The sequence below is a fragment of the Neodiprion lecontei genome, chromosome 2, assembly GCF_021901455.1.
Source record: "Neodiprion lecontei isolate iyNeoLeco1 chromosome 2, iyNeoLeco1.1, whole genome shotgun sequence".
NCBI classification, from domain to species: Eukaryota; Metazoa; Arthropoda; class Insecta; order Hymenoptera; family Diprionidae; genus Neodiprion; species Neodiprion lecontei.
In genome coordinates, this window is record NC_060261.1 from 3,909,115 (window position 1) to 3,932,223 (window position 23,109).

Below are 23,109 nucleotides of genomic sequence, written 5' to 3' on the forward strand. Positions count from 1 at the left end.
GCTTGAAATCCACCTTCGGCTTAAGTGTAACTAAAATGAGGACGTGTGACGATTTATTTAGTTACTCGAATTCAAACATACATTACTCAAGCTTCTGATTAATTATACCCACTTCGATGATACGTTATCCACTAAATTCGCAATTTTATATGTATACATGTATATAAATTTACTGCATATAATTTTATTACACATATTAAACTATTTGAAATCTTGAAAAATCTTGCACGAATCCATCGACTCAAAAATGCCTTTTAAATTACACGTAGAATAGCCTAAAGCAGCGAATGAAAATGAGGTTTAATAATTGAATTCGAAGATGGATGAATTTTTGTGAAAATTGTTTGAGCACTGTTAGAATTGAGTAATTGAAAACTGAACGCTGTAGTTTTAGGGGTTATTATATTCTAAGATTGGAAGATGATGTAGTGGTCAGTTTTTCTTTCAACGTTATTTAATAAGTTGCAGTAAGCTTGAAACCTACGTTCTTGAACGAAGAAGATATCGAAGTGGTATTAAGAAAAATCCATTACATGGATACACATACAAGATGGATTGTATGTAATTCTTAGTCAGGGTGTTTGAAAAAAAAATAATTAGCGATTTTCCACCACAGTACTCCCTAAAAAGTTTGTTCAGGTTAAAAGAAAGGTTCTTTCGAAAGATGAGCGTTCTACGTTACGTTGAAGATCGCGCTCAGTTGATTTTTCATTTTGATACAATTTTTATTTTTGCAACTTACGAAGTATCGCGAATAAAATTTTTTTTATCACTTACATCAATCACGATATCAATTTACGTCACAAAGAAGACCCACGCTTGTAATGTCAAGTCTCCGGTCGATGTTCGAGAAGCGTATCCGACGACTTTTTCGTTATTAATTCAATCTCATAAAACGGTTGTAATTCAATATGAAATTTTTATTTAGGAGAATAAGATTACCGGTTGTGCTGTATCGTCGCGTTACGGATCGTGATCTTTGGGTCGAATGCGAACAAGTCGGGAAAGAAATAACAATCGAAATGTCGCAACGTGTTTTTTCACAAATTCAAAAACAACAAACGTGATAATAAAAGCGAAAAATCAAACGAGCGCGATCTTATCTCACGTAACGTCATAGAACTATCGTCTAATCGCAGAATCTTTCTTTTAACCTGAACAACAAACATTTTAGGTGCTGCCACGGTGGAAAATCGTAAATTAATTTCTTTCTAAAACCCACCCACACAGTATACATACGAAAATACATCTCCATCGACAATGCGCGCGACACCTTAGATTCATTACCAAGTCCCTGTTTGTTGATCAGTGTCCCGGAGGCGAAACGAAAGAGAGTGACGACGATCCACATGTCATGTATGTACGTACACTTGGGGACAATGAATCTGACACGCCTAATTTTTTACACTAGACAGTTACGTTGGCAACACGGAGAAACCTACAGCGCCACGGTCGGCCGAGCGAGAAACAAACTCAATCTCAATAAACGTAACATAACCCATGACCGTCGAATCTAACCTTAGAATACCGCGGGAATAATGACTTGTTGGATTGACACGTATTCTAAGGTTAGATTCGACGGTCATGGGTTATGTTACGTTTATTAAGATTCAGTTTGTTTCGCGCTCAACCGACTGTAGCGCTGTAGGTTTCTCCGTGTTGCCAACGTAACTGTCTAGTGTAAAAAATTACCCGTCTCATATTCATTGTTCCCAAGTGTTTATACATACCTACAGCTAGGAGCATACGTACGTATCGGTGTTGCACCTTGGCATTGGACTTACCTGGTCTACAAGTACGTAGTCTTCAGGTGTCGTTGCACGAAGTGCGTTTGTATACATATATATATACATATATATACTCGTTATACATATATACGTAAGCACACATTAATTTTGCGCGGAGAACGGCTACCGGTTTTTAACCGTGAATATAACAACGTGAAATGAAAGGTATATAATTCACAGACAGACACAGAGACACCTTGGTGTTGTTCCTTCTTCAAATGGACTCGGAGCGAAATAGTCCGTACGTGACTCGAGTGTCTTGCCTCCGGGCCCGGGACCATGGACTTGTCTTGTCTTGTCTCTTGTTTCAAATCGCCCGCGGCTGTGATCATTCCATGAACGGATCGGAGCAGGAAGTAGAGGAGATAGACCGCCGGCGCCTCTCGCTCTTCTCGCACCGATCGTTAGATGCTTGGGAGAGATCGTCGGGCGAGTTGTTTATTATTTGGGATAAACGGCGTATTGATGACAAAAAGGTGATAGGCGCAGCAGAATGACGTTGGGTGGGTAATTTGACGGTGAAGGAAAAAGGCGATCGAACCTGTGATAGGTTTGAAAGTCGGGACTCAACCTCTCACGACAAGGTTGAGTCGATTAGTTGAAAAACACCCGACGGCAGGAAAATTATTTTTTGAAAACAACGCGAGTATTTCGAAATGAAAAGCAACTTGTTTTTGATAAATTTTACCGATAAAATCATGTTTGTTACAGATATTCTAAGAAATGTTTTTTTTTTTTCTCTTCAACTTACCGTTCCTCTGTTTTCAGAAACAAAAAGAAAGTTGTTGTAATCATTTCGAAAGTGAAAAGTGGAGTTTTCAATAAATCTCCGTGTTTCGAAGTTTCGAGAATCATCTCCAATCATTTTAAGATGGACGGCTGTGTGCGTATGTGATCAATTTTTTTGACCGACGATATTTCGAGAACGAGTTACCGGATTTCAATGATTTTGGTCTCAGTCAATGCGGATTTTCCAAACTTAGATCTGATTCGATTTTGGCGTTGATCGGTTCGGTATTTCTTCAATTATTCAAATAATAAAATTCAAAAAAAAAAAACAAATAAAAATGATGACATCTTGGGAATGAATAAATGGATTTGAATGAAAATTTGTATCGCGAGGTTTTTCGAGTCGCTAATCACGAATCTAAGGTCAGATTTGCAAAATTTATATTTGATGTGTTCAATAAGCTGGAAAAAAAAACTAAAAACATTTGGATTTAGATGAAAATTGGTACGCGTCGGTTTGTTGGTTGGCTGATCACGAATCCGAAGTGAAATTGCGGAATCCAAAATGGCGATCCAATGTGGCGGAAACGAAGATTTTTTGGGTCACCGATAAGGAATCCAAGTTCAGATTTCCAAAATTTGTAATTGTGGATGCATCATAGTGTTTAAAAATAAAAAAATCTTCATATTTTCGTGCAATACCGTAATCGAGGGTTTCAAAATCATTAATCACGGATCTGAATTGCAGTTCGAAGCTCGAATTGGATATTGTTATTTTCTTTTCTCTCACTATGAACTTGAAACCTAGCTTTGTATTTTCTTTCTAACACTGTAAAATTGCTGCAGTTTTTCTCTCTCAAATCAATTTCTCTTCGCAAATCTCGTCTGAGAATCGCTTTGTTTCGTTTTTTTTTTTCTTCAGGTTATCGATTACGGTTACAGAGACGATGAAAGTAAAATCCAACGTGCAGAGTCGTATGTACAATAATTTACAGCTAACGAAGTCGCGATTTAATTGTAGCTACAAAAACGCGTTATTCTTCATCAGAATCTTAAATAATATCTAACACAACTGTATAGGATTTACCTGATTTTTAAACAATTGTACAAGGAGACGCGTATTATTACGATATTATGTTGGTAAAATTCAATGTTTTATATTGTTATTTTTTTTGTTTAATTCCTCTTTGAAATAACCGAAACGTTTTTTTTTTCCTTTCAATTCATAACTATAATACACTTATCGATTGGTTTCAGTTTGCACGCTTTTTCAAACTCAAATGTATACGTTTCATCGCGTATTTGTTTCAGCGTTTTTTTTCCGTCCCAACCTCAAGTACATACCAACGTCCGGATTTGTCCGTTCTAACTTGTACCTTATGTGCAGAGTTCCAAGTATGTTCACCTACCCACATACCTACACGTCTACTTTCGATTTTCAACCAGTTAGACGACGCGGCTTGTATTTATCACCTTCGCGCTAACGATCGAATAACCTCATACTAATACAAGCTGCGGAATAGTTGCTTTCAATTTGGAGGAGATGACGTTAGAAAATTAAAACGTATTAAAATACATACCCAAAATGAGGATCGTACTTTGACGGTAGACTGTATTAAAAAAATTTGACGATTTGTTTTTCAAAATTTGTGTCGAAAATATTGTTCGAAATTACGACAAAATAATGCCGTACAAGTTTGAGCTCTTCATATTGATATATATAGGTATCTAATCCGAGATCTTCTATTTCCCGTTTAAATAACGTGGGAATTTTTTAGTTTTTTTCTCAAACTTTGGAATTTTATAATTCGTCAACGCGTCAGTGTACCGCTAAGACCAGGAGATATTTTTTTAGGGAATTGAACGCTCTACAAAAAAGTTCTCTTTATTATTTTCTGATAAATCTACTATTTCAAAAGTTATTTAAGGCCCTTTGTTGATCTTTGAGCTCGAATAACTTTTGAAAGAGTAGATTTATCAGAAAATGATAAGAGACCTTTTTTGTAGAGCGTTCAATTCCCTAAAAAATACTTCCTGGTCTTATCGTTATCCTAACGCGTTGACGAGTTATAAAATTCCAAACTTTGGAACAAATTTTATCCGATCTTATTTAAATGGGAAATGGAAAATCGCGATGAGACGTCTCGAAATATTAATATTAGGAGTTCAAACTTGGAAAATATTCTTTTTACCGTCATTCCGAACAATATCATCGAATCAAATTTTTAAAATCAAAAAAAATATCGGTTTTTTTTTTCATACAGCAATTGGAAAAGAATTTCGATTTCACTCCCCACCGACTTAATTTACGTATATTTCAACTACTGCTCGACAGCTTTAAATTCCGTGAGAAGAACACGGATAAGATTATATTTATATCAGTTGAATAATTATAAATACTGGAGGCTAGGCGTACAGCGGACGAGTCGATTCGGATCATCGATGAAAGTTTTTTTGACTAGTCAAATTCTAGCGCAAGGATCTCGGGATGATCGGTAATCAGTTCGAAAGCGTGTCAACGCTTCCATCACCGCGATTTAAATCCGCCATGCCAATTATAATTACCTGTATAAGCACGGATGAATTTTTTTTTCTTATTTTTAACGATTTTTATTTCGTTTTTTATACAGCCGTATACAACAATCGCGCCAAATACGCAGCGGTGTTTGTTTATAATAGGTCAATCGGAATAAACCAGACGATGATAATTAATCTGACCAAAATTTTCGCACGTATATTAATTTTTATACACATTGTGTACGCGATTTGCATCTTACGGTAAATAATAACACGTCTCTCGATTTCCAGACATTCGCACTTATATTTATTCATTCGATTATTCACTCCGCTTGTTACTATTCACTCGTGTATATGTTTAATTTTTGTTTATTGTTCTTGATTACAGGGCGATAGCCGGCCTCATTTCTGCGCTATTCTACATCGCTGCTGCTATTTCACCGGCTGTCGTTCAATACAATGTTTCCGGTAAGTTTACCAACGATAAATAAACTATTAATAATATTTATTTCGTCAATTGTGCCGTAAACGTAAACGATTTTATTATATATATATATATATATATATATCACAGATATAGATGATAAATAATGGAATTTAAAGGTTTTTTTTTTTTTTTTCGCCTATTCTTTATCGATTCAAAATTTCTATAAATACACAATCTCATAATAATCGCTGCCTTTATATATATTATATATATATATATATGCTTTGGTCTTTATATCGAAATTTTTGTCAGCTTGTGCGTGAATTAAAATCTATTATATTATTTTTATGCGTTATTAAAATAGGTTATATATTTATCATGACTTTCCGAATATTTAAAATCGTTTTTATCGTCACGTGTGTATGTGTGTGTGTGTGTGTTTTTTTACATCTTTCTTTTCTGCACTTTTTCAATGACTCACAACTTCGGTGCAATATTTATATAAAAATTTATTTATACCTGTAGTAATAATGAAAGTCTAAGTAGGACGCGACATTATTTTTGTATGTCGTACCTGTTTTCATCTTTTCATTAATAATAATAATAATAATAATAATAATAATAATAATGATAATGATAATAGTGGTGATATATATATATTAATAATAATCTCAGAAATCGTACTAGACTAGAATAATAAAATTCCCAAATCGGTAAAAATATATTATTACGTGTGTATAATGAGAAAACTGGTTTATATCGTTTAAATCACGAACGGTCGAGATGATATTATAATACACGAGAGAAGAAGCAAAAAAAAAAAAGATACATGCATAATCTACAGAGAAATTCGGTCTCGCATTTGACGCAAAATAAATGAACAAGAGTCAAATAATAATTGCAATGGAAATAAATTAAATATGCGTGCAAGAAAAATGTTCTTTCGTTCTTTCTTTGGTTTTTTGTTTTTTTTCTCAAATTTTATTTTCCAATATATCAAAAGATCTTCTCTCGCTAAAATAATTTTAATCATGTAATATCGCCGTTGTTAAAAATCATTTATTCTCTAACGTGTACACAAGGTTTCCGTATACAAATACACACAATAATATGTAATATGTTACAATTCTCACGTTCTATATATATATACATATATATATATATATATTCTGGGAATGGCATTGATCAAATTTTTATCGCAAATTGCGTGGTTTGTATGACATACATAGACGTATAAACGAGCTGATGAGATGAGAAGCAAAAAAAAAAAAAAAAAGAAAGAAATTAGAAAAATTCAGGCGAATGTTCCCATTGCGACTACTGTGCACAGAAACATGCATAATAGTGTGGGACGAATCCCACGAGAGGTCATAACTTGTACAGATATATATGATAAAAACTAATACGTACTTGGATGATGGAAATTAGCGTAAGGATCCCATTGTTTAACTTTTGTACCGGTTATAACGTAATCGTATATATGTATATATATATATATGCATGTTCACATTTTCTTACACCAAAAACGTGCAACATTATATTATACTCGTTATATTACACATAACGAGTTTTACGTCTCGTTAATATTGTTGACCCGAAACGAAAATTTTTCTTTAAATATTGTTTTACATGTTTTTTTTTTTCTTTTTTGCACAACGTAGAATGAAAATCTTAAGTCGATAGACGACAAATTTATGGATATTAATTTTATAACTCTCCGGATTTATTCTTGCTTGTATAATACAACACGTGTATTATGTTTATAAATTTTTATATCGCAAATTTCAGAATACGTCGCGAATATTGACATCGATCTACAGGCGAGGGCTGTCGCAGCGCTGGAAGCTGAAAAACATGCCTACCAATCCCGTACTTGGTGAGTTGATAAACTTGAAAATCTCGTACTTGCCTTGGATACACGTTCATCTAGATTATGCCTAAATCCGCATTTTTTTACTACCCTGTAATTACGGAGAGAACTTTCTAGAATATGTATATATATGTATATATTTATATTCGCGGTTTTTCGTGTTATGGCGACTTGTTTTTTTTTTTTTTTTTTTTCTTCCTCTCGTTTCTCTCGTTTTTATCTACGTAGTCTGTACTGGAATTCTAAACAGCAGAATAAACATTACACACGTACATATATACCCATAAAATTGAATGCGCGTGCGCCAGAATTCGAGAGCGGCTGTTTGACAGGCTGACCAACTGTCTCTAACCTCAAAATTATTTTGACAGTCGCGAATAGAATAATTTACCCCCATCGACAAGTTGTCAAATTAATTTTCAGGTTGTAGACAGTTGGTCACCGTGACAAACAGCCGCTCACGAATTCTGGCGCATGCGCATTGACTCTAGTACATATTTGTAATGTACAATATGTATAATATTTATATGGGAAAAAATTGAAAGAGAATCAATTTTTCCGTATATATATGTACGATATACATAATTATATGATACATGTGTCGAAATCGAAAACAAAATTTTGTTTTGCTCTCTATGAAAAAAAAAAAATATATATATATATATATATATATATATTTATAATATAATAAGAGAAAAAAATATTTTCCATCACCTGCGCACAGTTCAGCGTTTATATATTCATCATTTTGATAAACATGAACGAGCATACAACGTCAATAATATTATACCTATATTGTACGTCAAGTCCCGACGGGTTAAATAATGAAAATGTTGAATGATTTCTCTATCTTATCTTCAGTAATATATGCGTAGAGATTCTCGGTGTCGGAGGTCAAATGAATGGAAAGTCAAGAATTGACTTAAATGAAAATGCTCGGTTATTCGCTTAATAGGATAATATATATACATGTGTGTGTGTGTGTATGTATAATAATAGTAATAATTGAAATAATATTGTGTACAACGGTAGCGTCGTTAATTGTTAATCGTTTCTAGCTATTCGATTTCATCGGCAATGAACGTGACAATCTAATACACACACATATATATATATATACATAGGATATATACTTCCACTTAGGCCTATGAACACATGCATATGTGTACATGCCTATATAAATCTTTCGTTCGCGTGGCGTAAAAAAATAACAAAAATGAAAGAGGAGGAGGCGGTGGAAAGAAAAAATATATAGTGATAAAAATAATAATGATAACTATTATTATTGTTATATTGTATTGTTATAACAGAAGTTTAAAGAAAGAATGAGGCGATATCGAGGATATATACAATATTAACATGTTATTGTGCGCGTGTGTTGATTATTTTATTTATTTATTTTCTTTTTTCTGCAATTATCATGACACTTTGTAATATCAGGAGGTTTTATGATCTGTGAAAGTCGAGTTTTTCAGTAAATTTCAACAATATCATGTGTAAATTTAGGTACGTAATGGCTTGTTTTGTATTAAAAATTCATTATAGATAGGTACGTACGTACGTATAACATCGCGAGTCTTTGTCTTGTCGTGCATGTGCGGTGTAAAATTTTTCTTTACCGTAGTTGGTACGAATAATTATAACATCAGCTCTCTTGTTGGCGTTGTTGTTGTTGTTGTTGTTGTTGTTGCTGCTTATAGAACGCACCTGGATAGCAGACGAATTAGAAATACTATCGTCATCGTTTTCTCCATTCAACGATCCTTTTTAATGAAAAATCTATCCATACAACACACATTGCAAGCTTTGTTATTATACAATACGATGTTACACATTAACATTATACCTGAACTACAGCGTTGCACTTGAGCTGTGAATTTCGATTTCATTTCCTCGTACTTTTCATTCGAAACGAAAAATTTGAAGAAATAAAATTAATTGAGCAAAAAAAAAAAAAACAAAAAGCAGACCGATAACTCTCTGTGCTACACGTATTAATCATAATATAGTAACAAGTCACAGATCGTTTATTTTATTAATTTTATTTCGTTTCGTGTTCTTCTTCTTTTTTTTTCTTTTTTTTCTTGTAAACAATTGTTCGTGAAATTGTTTTTCATCATTTTCTTTCTTATCGTCAGGCTCGAGGACAGAATCGGACCCGATGGATCGCCGTGTCGAGTTCGGCCGGAAAGACCTTGCCCACCAAGCATGTATCGAGCGCCATCGGGAGCTTGCAATAACGTTCGACATCCCGCTTGGGGTGCGAGAGGGTCGCCTATGCTCAGGCTCATCGGACCTGCCTATGCCGATGGTGAGTCTCTCCTTTCCTTTTCTTTTCCCCATTTGCTACTGGAAGTTGAAGTCAAGCCACGAGTCTGTAACACTCTTTATTTTAACCCTAATTAGGGTCAGACATTATTGCGCTGAATCAATCGTCGGAATAAGATAGTATTCTGTGTATTTTGGGGTCGTTGATGACGAATCTGAAATCAGATTTGAAATATTCAAAATGGCGGATCGCATATGGCGGAGGATAATTTCAAACTTCATCGAATACGGTCAAAAAACTCTCACGCAGTGATTTTCGGGGTCACAGATCGGTCTCGCCATCCCGAATTTGCTAAATCTGATCACAGATTCGCAATCAGCGACCCCGAAAACCCCTGGACAGAGTTTTTTTCCCCGATTCGATCGAGTTTGATATTTTCGTCGGCCATATTTGATCCGCCATTTTGAATTTTTTGAATCAACGATTAAGAAATTACCTCTATGATAGCGATTTGTAAATCTATCTTCTGAAATATCGTCAACCTGACAGTTGATCGATCGATTGATTGAAACAATTCTGATAATATAATCGTTGCGACAGATAAGGAATAACATTAAGAGAAGCCGGAAGTAGGATGTTTGATTTGAAATAACGCGGGAAAAAAGAAACGAATTAAGTGGATGCCGGTTCGATCGGAAATGCTAATCATAGTTCGTGCATATCTTACAATTGGAAATGAATGTCGAGTGCGATATAATGGGGCAGGCATGCGAACAGTGGGTCAAGAAGGGAAAGTGAAAATACAAGCGCGTGCGTGCATCCTACCTTATAATGCCTAATCGTAAATCGTCGTAGGAATTTATATTACAGAGCCAATGCCTAAGCGCGCATTTCGGTATGTATGTGAATTGCACAAGGCGGATAGGCAGGTACGCGCACCGGCTAAGAATAACATTATTTTATAACCTCTGTCCACACACTTCTTCGATTATTTTCGATTAGGATGTGCGTGCGGGCTTTTATATTTTACATATGTATATATATATATATATGTATGTATGCATGTGTGCGTGTGTGTATAAAATACAAGCGGACGTTCAAATCGGCGCATCGCCTGAATGCCGATAATACTACTCGGGAAAATAGAGAGTGAATGAATTGCCGTTGCAGGGTATAAATGTATGAAATATATGGGTCATTCCATATAATATTTACAATTGACGAATAAATTTGTCTGATATATTTAATACGGAAATAATTTGCATGTGTTTTTTTATTTCGACATGGTTTGTAAAATTTTTAATTTATGAATTAATTTCGACGTTTCGGAGTCGGAAAAATTCCAATGTTTCTAGATCGCAAACAATTTCAATTAAAAAAAAAAAAAAAGATATGATCCATAATCGTGCAAACTTTGCTTGTAGGAATAAATGAGAAAAAAATTCTTTGTTTGTTGTGTACAACGAAGATGCGATTTCTTTGAAAGAAAAATAGTATTTACAAAAAAAAAAAAAAATATCAACCTCTCTAAAATCATTTTTTCGCGGATTCAAATTTTCATCATAGTTCGTGAAATATATCATAAAAATTTCAAAGTTTACCGTCAAATAGTTTTTAAGATATTTCTTATAAGCTACGAAGAGATATCTTTTAAGATACAAAAGTAGATAGTACTGGAATTTGAGAAAAAAAAAAACTTTCACATCGATGCTTTGTTTCAAATCGTTTCAAAATTGTTAAAAATCTAGTAGATTCGTTCGATTTCATTTTACGATGGTTCGTTTTATTCAGATGAGTATTTAAAAAAAAAAAAAAACATTTTCATTATTATCCATATATAATTTACTGAAGTTGGTTTTCTTTTTTCTTTTATAGTCAATTCAGTATTGCTAGTTCTTTTTTCTCATCACCATCGATTTCAATGTAGTATTAAATTGAATAAATTCGACAATCCCAAAATGATGAAAATAAAGTTGTACATTGTATTTGTAATAAATAATCTTCTGACTAGAATGAGGTTAAGCATCAATATCTCAACTTATCATCTTGTGGTTGGAAAAAAAAATTTTTTATTTATTTTTTTTTTATCTTCATTCTCACGATTTACTTTCAATAGATTTTAGTTGAGACGAAGCTCCGACGCTGTGTTTAGAAATCGATAGACGAATAGTTATTGATCGTTTCTTTCTTATCGAATATACAAAAGACTTTTCTTTGTTGCTTTATTTGAAACGCGTGCATTGGTGCAGTGATCCCGAGTTGGTAAAAGTAGATCGGTAAAATAATATCTTTAACACAACGAGACAGCGACGAAAAACAATATAACGTCTTACAAATACATAATACGTATATAAAATAATACAATTATATGTATGCAGTCGAAGTAAAAGTGATTTTCACCCTTTACGGTTCATCGGAGACATTTGAAATTCGGCGTAGGTACAAAATATATTCGCACAAATTCAATTATTATGCTACATAAATAACACGGATTTCTTAGGCATCAGGTGATTATGCAATTTAGCAATGCCAATTAGACTATTCCAATTCCGATTTCTTCTTCTTCTTCTTCTTCATCCGTTACGATATTATTTATATGTATTTATTTTTACTTATATCTTCCTTGTTCTTTTTTTAATTTTTTTTTTTTTCTTGAGACGGGGTTGAAATTTAAAATTTGAAAAGCTTCAAGCGCCTAATTCCGAATTTTTCGTTGGTGAAACTTGAAGTGAAGAAATGAAACTTTGACGAAACGTCAAAAATTCTGAAAATTACGGACTTCTGAAACTTTTCCAATTCGGAACTTCAACCACGCGCCGTTTCATTCGTTTCATCGGATAGAATCGTTTCTCCTAGCCGCTTATCGCCTAATTTCAAAGATCTTAAAACACTAACTTCAAATACCACCGTGTACATCAATTTGTCCCCTATACTCGATGCTTTCCCTAAAATCGCCTTTGTACAAAATTCTTGGTGATGAAAACAAAAAAATTAAAAAAAAAAAACAAAAAAACAAATATCCATCGTTTTGAATCCGTGCCGATTGTGAAGAATTATCGTTTGATGAAATAAAGCAAAACAAAAATCGTTCTTCACGAGAATCATATCGCGTATAATCGTCGACGAAAATATTAGATGTTTGTAAAAAAAAAAAAAAAAACGACAAACAGAGATGAGAAAATAAATCGATCGTTACAACAATGTTTATAAATTAATTATCATACATACATATATATATATATATATCGAAGGATGACGGGCAAGGCTTGTTCGTTGCAGTGCAAGAGCATCGTGATACCCCGTTCGACATCGATTTTATTTTCGAACGCGCGATACGAAACGAAAGTAGGTATGAAAGTAAGAACGTCAAAGAAAGTAAGTAAGCGACTCGCCTCGACGGCATACCTGTACCTGTATTATGTACATATACACAGGCCAATAACAGCGGTCACGAGACTCGCGAGTCCGCGTGTGCTGACCTCAAAATATAAGTGAAATGTCTTTCGCGATACGCTTTTAAGGTTGGGAAAGATTTCTTTCTTTTTTTTTCTTTTTTTTTTTTCACTCGCTTTCCTCCTTCCTCTTCCTTTCTGGACCTTTGTGAATTTTGATTAATCGCACAGGCTTAATGTATGCGTACGTTATACTTTGTGCAGTACTTTGTACATCCATTTTTTTTTATACTATTAACAACCTTATACTCGAGAAGAAAGACGACGTATTATAGACCTTGAAGTGCACACCTGCTGCAGTGTGCAATTATTATTTATCCTGCAGACGAAAGGTCGTTCATTCATAAAAATGCAGGCAAGAAGCGATGCGTTGTGTGTATGTATGTACCGGGACAATCTCTTGAAACTTGAAAATGAACCGCGCATGCGTGAGTTTTATCGGCTGTTCGTGCAGGCTGGCCAACCCGAATTTTCAGCTGTCAAACTCTTTCTGCCGGCGATGTGGTTGATACGAATTTTCGAGGTTAGAATCTCGGATAATCGAGGCGGTGACTCGGAAAGGTTTGGGAAGCATTTGTTATCGTGTCGGAAAGTTGATTCTTCAAAAAACGGTCGGAATTCAACGCTTACGCTCTTTGAAAATTCGAAACGTCCACATTTTGCGTAAGTTGGCCCGCCTGCGTCGCGGACAAGAATATCGCTGCGGGAAGATTTCGCCGACCAATGAGATTTAATTATTTGGCGCATGCGCGGTTCATTTTCAAGTTTCAAGAGATTATCCCGGCATACGTGTTACAAATACCGGTGTGTGTAATAATAACCTTACCTGAATGTACATAGATACAATAACGAAAACGATTTTGTAATTCGCCGTGAGAGAGTTTTTCAATATTATTCTTCCATGTATGTATATATATAAATTTCAGAAAATTTACGCTATATATTTGAATTTCAATTGGTAATAAAAAATAGAAAGATGAAGGAAACAGGTGTTACATGAAATTGGGGAAAAAGAATGAAAAAATTTATAACTAATTACGGAACGAATCGTTTATTTAATACATAATATTACGTGAGGTATAGCTTTTGGTAATAAACATTTAAAAGAAAAAAAAAAAAAAAAAACGAAAAACAGCATCGCAGATATATACCAATATATATGTGTATAATTGTGAAAGTATATTATATTTTATGTAATATATTTCATCCTAATTCGTCAAGGTAGAACGCACTATTATTTTGAAAATTTGTGGACAATATTTTATTCCATTGTATAACTTAAGGAGGAAAGAAGTCAACTAACAAATTTTATAATCCGCGTTTCCGATTTTGCCCGACATTGAGAGAAAGAGAGATCAGAAAATATCTAATGTTCATTTTGTTTAAAAATTGTTACATTAATAATACACATACAGTGCCTGTATGCATGTATGTGGATATAAAATTTGTGGAAAGTGGGTCGTTGTTGAAGAGCTTTGTACAGATTACATTGTATCACATGCGCGCACTGCACCTTTCTTACAATTAGTGTTGCACTGAAAGTAAAGATCCTCAAAATACTTCCGGGAATTGTGTATGCAGGCTGCATTTATACCTAAGTGTAACTACGTATTTACATTACATTACATACATACATACATACATACATACATACACAGTTACTCCAATTAAAACCTCGTCTGCACGATTTTCACAAGCTGTACTGTAATTTAATGGTAGTAACAATTTCTCACGAATTTTTCGATCAATTATTTATTATATACACAAATTGCAACGTTTTCTTTTCTTTTTTTTTTTCCTTTTTTTTGTCCAGAACGATCCTTTACTTTCTTCATTCTTATCTTAGAGCAGTAAAAAAAAGAAGGTTAATTTTTTTTCAAAACTGCTCTAAAATATGAAACTAATATTACCTATATTTACTTCGTCGCAGAGAATTTGTTAACTGTTGAAAAATTTCAAAACAATTGTTCGATTTTTGGATATCGGAATTCAAAAAAAAAAAAAAATTATGCTACAGATCCGTTGATACGAGTATTTCAGATGAAATTGTACAATTGTACAAATATATATACATATATATATATATATATATATATATATATATATATATCATTCCGCAAACAGTTTTTGTGAATATCGAGATGAGGGGAAAAAAACACACACACTCATTTCTATTCTTACAGCAGAAAATTCTCGAATCGTTTAATTTCGCTTAATGGCTCGCCAATAATTATAAAAAAAAAAGGAAAAAAAAGAAAAGAAATAATTAACTTCTTTTGACAAAAATAACTGTTTGCAATACGATAAATATATGCCACTTGACCCCGGTGGTTTATTTACTTATTTTTTTTTTTCTCACTCCTTCCTTTGATCATCGTTAATATTTTACGTGCAGTGTGTTTTTTTGTACCGCGAGAATGTGTGAAATTCTTTATACATATTCGTTGAGCTGTCGTGCCGGTGCTTTTCTCTCTCTCTCTCTCTCTATCTCTCTCTCTCTCTCTCTCTCTCTCTCTCTTTCTCTCTCGCGTACCATCACGATCGCAAACTTTCTCCATTCGCGAGTGGTTCAACGAGCTAAACAGGAACACACCGGTATCTTTTGTCTACTCTCATTCTCGTTACCTCTTTTCTTTTTTTCTTTTTTCTTTCTTTTTTATTTTCAACGTCTAATACAATTTCAGTATCTCATCTCAATTCATCCGATGTCTTTAATTCTCTCCCAATGAAGAAATTTGTTGCGAATTTTTAGTCGTTGCCAAATATTATACCGCAGCTGTTGAACCGATTAACTGAATTAAAATTTGGCGAATGAAGAATTATGCGTGGATTACGTAAATCAGGCAATAATCTTGGTATAAAATGAAAAAAGACCAAGAAAATGGATGGACAAATTGTACGTTACACCTGCAACCGGGTGTAACGTTGAATAATCGGCAATGCAGAGCCGCGCGTATAGAACTGTGAAGAACTTTCGAGTTTCATTAATTCTTTCGTAAACGTACTGAAGGCGTTGGGCTGTGGGATATAAATTTGAACCTTACCAGTGTACCATGATCTGTATAAAATCGGTGAAAACCTCGGCTGTGTTTCGGTTACAATTTAGCAATTTTTAATTCAATGTGGCCGGCTGAAAGAGACGAGGAGGATAAAACGCGTGCGAAAAGTCGCCGATGCGGACGAAAAGGAGGAAAAAATTAACCCTTTCAGTCCCACATTTCTAAACTCAATATTTTGGCCTGAATTTTGTCAGTCGGGGATTTTTTTCGCAGTCGCTGATCAGGAATCTGAAGTCAGAATTGGATGATTTCTAAATCGAAGATGGCGGATTCAATATAGCGGGCGTAAAATCGAAAAAACTATAAAAACTCGATAATTCTGGTTGAAACTTGTTACTCGGGGGGTTTTTGGGGTTATACGAAGTAACAAAGATCATTTGAAGTTCCAAATAAACGCTGAGCATCCCATTGTTACCGAAAGGGTTAAATACTACGGGATACGGCCGTGCATCGATACGATCGGATATCTTATTGTAGATACCTTTATACATGGTACATATAATAGGTATGTATGTATAAAATGAGGCGACGAAAGTGAATTGCATCGGCCATTAGCGGAAGAAATTAAATATTTCTCGTAATTCGTATATCTATAACATTTATACAGGTGTAGATGTAAAAGGTATCGAGAGATGCGTGTAGGGATTATTATGGAAGATTCGGTAACGATGATATATGAGCTCGGTACACGGCACCACACGTCACGGGCGGCGTGTGAATAGAATTTCCTAATAACCCCGTGAAACTCGAGGCAAGATTGTTATTACACCGACTGTCCAAGAATATAATGATTGTGGTGAGAATGAGAAAAAAAAACAAAAACAAAAGATACCAAAAAAAAACACGATTATGCGGGACAGTAATTATATTGTAAAGTAAACAGGCTTTTGATAGATGGTTTTTACTTTATATACGCGGTGCAGCAAACTCGCTGTTGCAAGATCGTATTGGGGGGGGGGGATTACGATTAATTTCATCGATTCGATTCATGCATCTTTATTAATTTTTCTTCCTCGTTCTCAAAGCGTATAATGTGTACAAATGCGACAGATGATGAGAATAGAAGAGAGTGGAAAAATTTTCAGAATATTTTCGTAAGGTCCTATTACAAGCTGAAACGTGCCGCGCGCGATACACGTTCTCTAATCGAATTTATGTAAACTTTCACTGAAGCAACTATATAACAGCAGCGTCATTCAATGGTATTAGTATAGATTTACAATAGAATTCTTATACGTGTATAATACGAATTTAGGAAAGTACAGGAGATTGAAATTCCTAGTACATGATACATTATAAAGACCGTATAATGTCGGTGTAGCCTTAACCTGGAGTTCTAAATTATTCTAACGTTAATGTGTAGAGTTCGATTGAAAGAGACGAAAATTTCCACACGTTCACTTTGGCACGTGGCATTGATCGATAGCGGTTTAATTCGATTCGGGGGAAAAAAAGGGAACGTTTTTATTTTACACCACTCTATATAGCGGCGTTGTTTCCGAATTAAATTCATTACCACACAACTCGGTGTGAAATAAATACTACTGCTAGCTTGAGAATGATAATTAGAAACGTTGTTGTTGTTGTTGTTGTTGTTTTACGTCCACTTGTTTCGCAACTTAAACTCATCTTCATTCCACGGCTTGCCATTAGGACCTCTTACAGAGTTGCAATTGCCGTCGCCTCGGATGTGTTTTGCATAATTTTACCTCTCACTTTGTAATTTATAATTTATAATTAACCGGCTGTTATAAAGTTCTCGTCATGTGCCTCCTGAAAATCTGTGCAAATGGGACGTGAGGCCTTATTTTTTCTTATTTTTCAATAATCAAGTTTCACGCGAGGCGTTATATATAACGTCCAACGAATGTTCATAAAATATTTCGTAACAAGTTGTTTCGTTTCTTTTTTTCTTCTTTTTTTTTTTTATTTTGATCATTTTTTCTTCTTTTCCACACTTTTATTTCTTATATATTCTTTCTCTCTTTCTCTCTCTCTCTCTCTCTCTCTCTCTCTCTCTCTCTCTCTCTCTCTCTCTCTCTCTCTCTCTTTCTCTCTGCGTTGCTTCTTAATTCTTATCACTTGATGATTTCGCAAGATTTTTAAACAGAACCGAGGTATATGCTTATATAATAATTTTGAATATGAATGACAAGGATGTAATATACGAATCTTGCATGTGCCAAGCTGTCTGACCATTTTTATGATACCTCGGATATTTCTTTATTTCGCTTCGTTTTTCGGTTTCTTTTTCCACCTCTTTTTCTGGTATTTATTGCGAGGACGCGTATTGAGCAATTCTGTTTCACACTATATTAGTCTGGTACATAGTTTTTACGAAACACTTTTTAGCGATAATGAGATAGTCACAGCCTGCTACTGTTAATTCTACTGCCGCTACTGCTGCTGCTACTGCCAGGATTTGAAAACCGATACTTATTGCGTAACTTTGGCAAGAGCAAAAGCAATGCCGTGGTGGTGATTATAATTCGTGCGAAAGATGTTCCAAACTTTCATTTTAACTGCAGGCCAGCCAAACCCGTGACTATTACTCAACGAGTTTGAAACGCTGTATCAAAACACTGTGCGATGTTTGGTTCTTAATTGTTTTATCTGATCCTTTTAACGAGCCCAATTATCATAGTGCACAGATTAACCATTCACCAGCGGTTGATTTACTAGCGTAGAAACGAAGAATACAAGTTAAAAAACCTGGGTGTATATAATACGAGATCATCGACCTGTCGTTCGCCTTTTTCAAATAAAATACCGTCATCCTCTAAATCGTGTCGATTCATTCTTATCGTTAATCAACTATAATTTGCCAATTGTATCTTTCGAGAGAATCTCGCTTCAATTTGCCGCCTACATATTCTCTTCTATATCCGCATAAATGCACGTTGAATTGTATAAAATGAGGCGGTATTTTACGCCATATCTCTTCTACCGTATTACTGCGTAACGTGTTGCATGCAACAAGGCGTACCTGCAACCCCTGAATTATCGCAACAAGAATAACGCGATAGCATTTAGATTCCCTAGAATTATTCAAGCAATCATTTGACCGAGCACGATTTGTTTTTCAGGAATCAGCAAACCGAGACAATCGGTAGGGACTCACGCATTGCCGCTACCCTTCGATGTTGTATCGTCGCTTCGTCGAGACTCTGCACATCACGAAGGACTTGCCAGCTTGGCCGGGGTGTGGGCGGAATTATTGTTGCGGGACATAGCCGAGACGATGAATCCGAAAGGGATTGATTGCTGCGGTGTGAACGGCCCAAATCACGCCGAGTGCTATTCGACCTGGAGCGAAAACGGGGGGAGTGAAGTTTGCAGAAACTACACCCGTTCGCTGCCGACCCTTACCGCGACCAGCTGCAAATTCGAGACCAGGGAGCAGATGAACGCCGTGTCCGGGTACCTCGACGGTTCCGATCTCTACGGGAACACCGACCAGGACCTTCACGCCATTAGAACCTACTCCCATGGAAGGGTTAGCTTGGCCGCCTGCAAGAAGTGCGAAGACGGCACGGCCCTCGGTGCCCTTTACCGCACCCTCTTCCTCGAGCACAATCGCCTGGCCGATGGCCTCGCCGAGGTAAACGATCACTGGGAGGATGCGAAGGTCTTCCTGGAGGCACGGCGCATAGTCATTTCCGAACTGCAGCACGTCACGATCAACGAATTCGTACCAAGCATTCTAGGTGAGGCGGCCTTCGTCAACGCCGACCTGAAACCGGTAAGGAGCGGGTTTTACTCCGGGTACTCGTCGACCAATCGCGGCGGCGTTTTTGACTCCGTCGCGCTTGGCGCTCTGCGCGCGCTTCTCTCCCTCAACAACGGATCCGTCAGTCTCGAGGAGCTTCTCGCCAGGCCGGCAAGGCAGGTTAGCCTCAGGATTCCCGGCGTAGATAACGGAGATTGGGACGAAGCCGAGAGAGCCATCCACGCGGCCAGGGATCACGGAGTGCCTGGTTACCCGCACTTCGTTTCTTACTGTTCGGGCAACGATCGCATGATCAATTTCACCGACTTCGAGTACACGATGAGCGAGGATGACGTCGAGGGACTTCGTGGGCTCTACGCGACCGCCGAGGATGTCGATTTACTCGTCGGAGGGACCTTCGAAAAACCAACCGAAGCAGCTGCCGTTGGACCGACTTTCGGATGCTTGCTCAGAGAGCAATTCGTAAAGCTGAGAAACTCGGACAGGTTTTGGTACGAAAATGATCTGCCGCCGTCCGGTCTTACCGCCGAACAGCTGGCCGAGGTCAGGCGAGTATCGCTTGCTGGTATCATCTGCAAGAACACCGGAATAGCGAAAATTCAACCGATGGCTTTCATTCAGCAGGACCCGTACCTGAATGTCAAGATAAATTGCGACCAGCACGGTATAGCCGACCTCGCTGCGTGGCGGGAACATCCCACGCCGGACATGATATCCGACAATTCGATGGCCTCCGTTGTTGCCAAGGAGGTCACCTCCGAGTTGACCCCCGAGGTGATCGCCAACGCGGTCAGGAAGGCCGAGCAGGACCTCGTGGTGCGAAAACAGCTGGAGTACAACGCCTGGCTCGAGCAGAAGACCGCTGATCCCAAATCACCCATCGGTACCGCGGCCAGCTTTTCGAAGGCCAGTAAAGACGCCCTACTTCTAGCAAACTCCTCGATACTCTTCGAGCTCGCGACTAACGAGATTATAAACGGGGCACATGGTCTACGTAGACGAAAACGACAGATTTTCGACTCATCCGACAACGTTCTCGGCTTTCCCAACAACGAGTTCAGCGACATATTGCAAACCGTCGACATATCCAGCTTCCTTCAGAGCCAGACCACCCCAGACGAGCTCGACTGTCCACCCGACGACAGTCCCTGCGATCCAAGCTCCCCGTTCAGAACCCTCAGCGGGCACTGCAACAATCTTCGCAATCCAAAACTGGGTACCGCGCTCACCACCTTCGCGAGACTCCTGCCTCCCATTTACGAGGACGGTGTATCGAAACCGCGAATGAACTCCATAACGGGCATACCTCTGCCCAACCCCAGAGTCATCTCGACCGTTATTCACCCCGATATATCAAATCTTCACAATCGATACACTCTGATGGTAATGCAGTTCGCACAGTTCGTCGATCACGATATGACCATGACTCCGATCCACAAGGGTTTCCACGAGTCGATACCGAGCTGCAGATCTTGCGACTCGGCCCGCACCGTGCATCCTGAGTGTAATCCGTTCCCCATACCACCCGGCGATCATTTCTATCCAACGGTGAACGTCTCCTCCGGGGCGAGACTCTGCATACCTTCGATGAGGTCGCTGCCCGGTCAGCAACAGCTCGGACCGCGTGAACAGATCAACCAGAACACGGCCTTCCTCGACGGCTCTGTTATATACGGTGAAAACGACTGCGTTTGCCAGGTTCTTCGCACGTTCAACGGCCGAATGAATATCACACGTCATCCGAACCGCGGGAAAGATCTTTTGCCGCAAACGGCGACTCATCCGGAATGCAAAACGAGATCCGGGTACTGTTTCATCGGCGGTGATGGCCGCGTCTCCGAGCAGCCCGCACTCGCCGTTATGCACACTCTTTGGGTACGCGAGCACAACCGAATCATGGAGGGTCTCAGACAGGTGAACCCGCATTGGGACGGTGAAAAGCTTTTCCAACACTCGCGAAGGATCATTTCCGCCATGCTTCAGCACTTGGTTTACAACGAGTTTCTGCCGAGGATACTCGGCTGGAACGCGGTTAGTCTGTACGGTCTGAAACTACTGCCACAGGGATACTACAAGGAGTACTCGCCCACGTGTAACCCCAGTGTACTGAACGAATTTGCAGCCGCGGCTTTCAGGATCGGACACTCGCTTCTCAGACCTCACTTGCCCAGGATGGATTCAAACTTCCAGAACATCGATCCGCCCATTTTGCTTCGTGACGGTTTCTTCAATCCGGACATGCTCTACGACCCGGGAATGGTTGACGAGATGATAAGAGGCCTTGTTTCTACGCCTATGGAGACTCTCGATCAGTTTATAACCGGCGAGGTGACCAATCATCTTTTCGAAAACAGGAGGATCCCCCACTCGGGTGTTGATTTGATCGCCCTCAACGTACAGAGAGCTAGGGACCACGGTATCCCATCATACAACAACTACAGAGCACTCTGCAATCTGAAACGTGCTACGACCTTCGAGGACCTTTCGAGAGAAATGGCGCCGGAAGTTATCGCCCGGCTTAAGCGGATCTATGCCTCGGTCGACGACATCGATCTGTTCCCTGGCGGTATGAGCGAGCGACCCCTTCAAGGCGGTTTGGTCGGACCCACCTTCGCATGCATCATAGCCATACAGTTCAGACAGTCCCGTAAGTGCGACAGGTTCTGGTACGAGACCGACGACCCCAACATTCGGTTCACGGAGCACCAATTGGCCGAGATAAGGAAGACGACGCTGTCCAAGGTGATATGCGAGAACATGGATCAACACCAGGATATGCAACGCGCCGCGTTCGATCTTCCGAGCAATTTCCTCAACCCCAGGGTACCCTGCTCGTCTATGCCGCACATGGACTTTTCCGCCTGGCGAGAAACCAGCCACGGATGCCAAATCGGCAGTCGCAATGTCGCCGTTGGTGAATCCGGATTCCCAACGCCTTGCACCAGCTGTGTATGCACTGCCGAAGGAGTGAGTATAAGCCAGTTCTTACCTACGAAATCTCCCCGGACAAAATATCCTCGATAAATTCTCGAGGAGAAAATTCCTCTGGATAAAATTTCCCCAAACAAATAAATAAATAACTGTACGAACATTAATAAACGTATAATAATATTGGGGAAGGGGGGATTTTGTCCGGGGGATTTTGAAAAAAGAGATTCTGGTTGGGAACCCGATTCACATATGTGCTAACCAATCACAATGCCTAAAATACATATATTGTTCACCAGATTTGAAGCAATTTGATTGGTTACCGCCTGACCGCGTCTATG

At 37.8% G+C, this 23,109-nt stretch overlaps 1 protein-coding gene across 2 annotated transcripts in view; it reads left to right on the top strand.

Annotated features, from left to right (window-relative positions):
* The window catches only part of LOC107218115 (peroxidasin homolog pxn-2), a 37,668-nt gene that overhangs the window by 12,282 nt on the left and 2,277 nt on the right, over positions 1–23,109 (top strand). For both annotated transcript variants that reach the window (XM_046731760.1, XM_015655876.2), the window contains 4 exons: positions 5,422–5,501; positions 7,249–7,336; positions 9,469–9,641; positions 19,197–22,807. In XM_046731760.1, the coding sequence (XP_046587716.1) occupies positions 5,422–5,501; positions 7,249–7,336; positions 9,469–9,641; positions 19,197–22,807 (3,952 nt within the window). The remainder of the gene's footprint in view (positions 1–5,421; positions 5,502–7,248; positions 7,337–9,468; positions 9,642–19,196; positions 22,808–23,109) is intronic.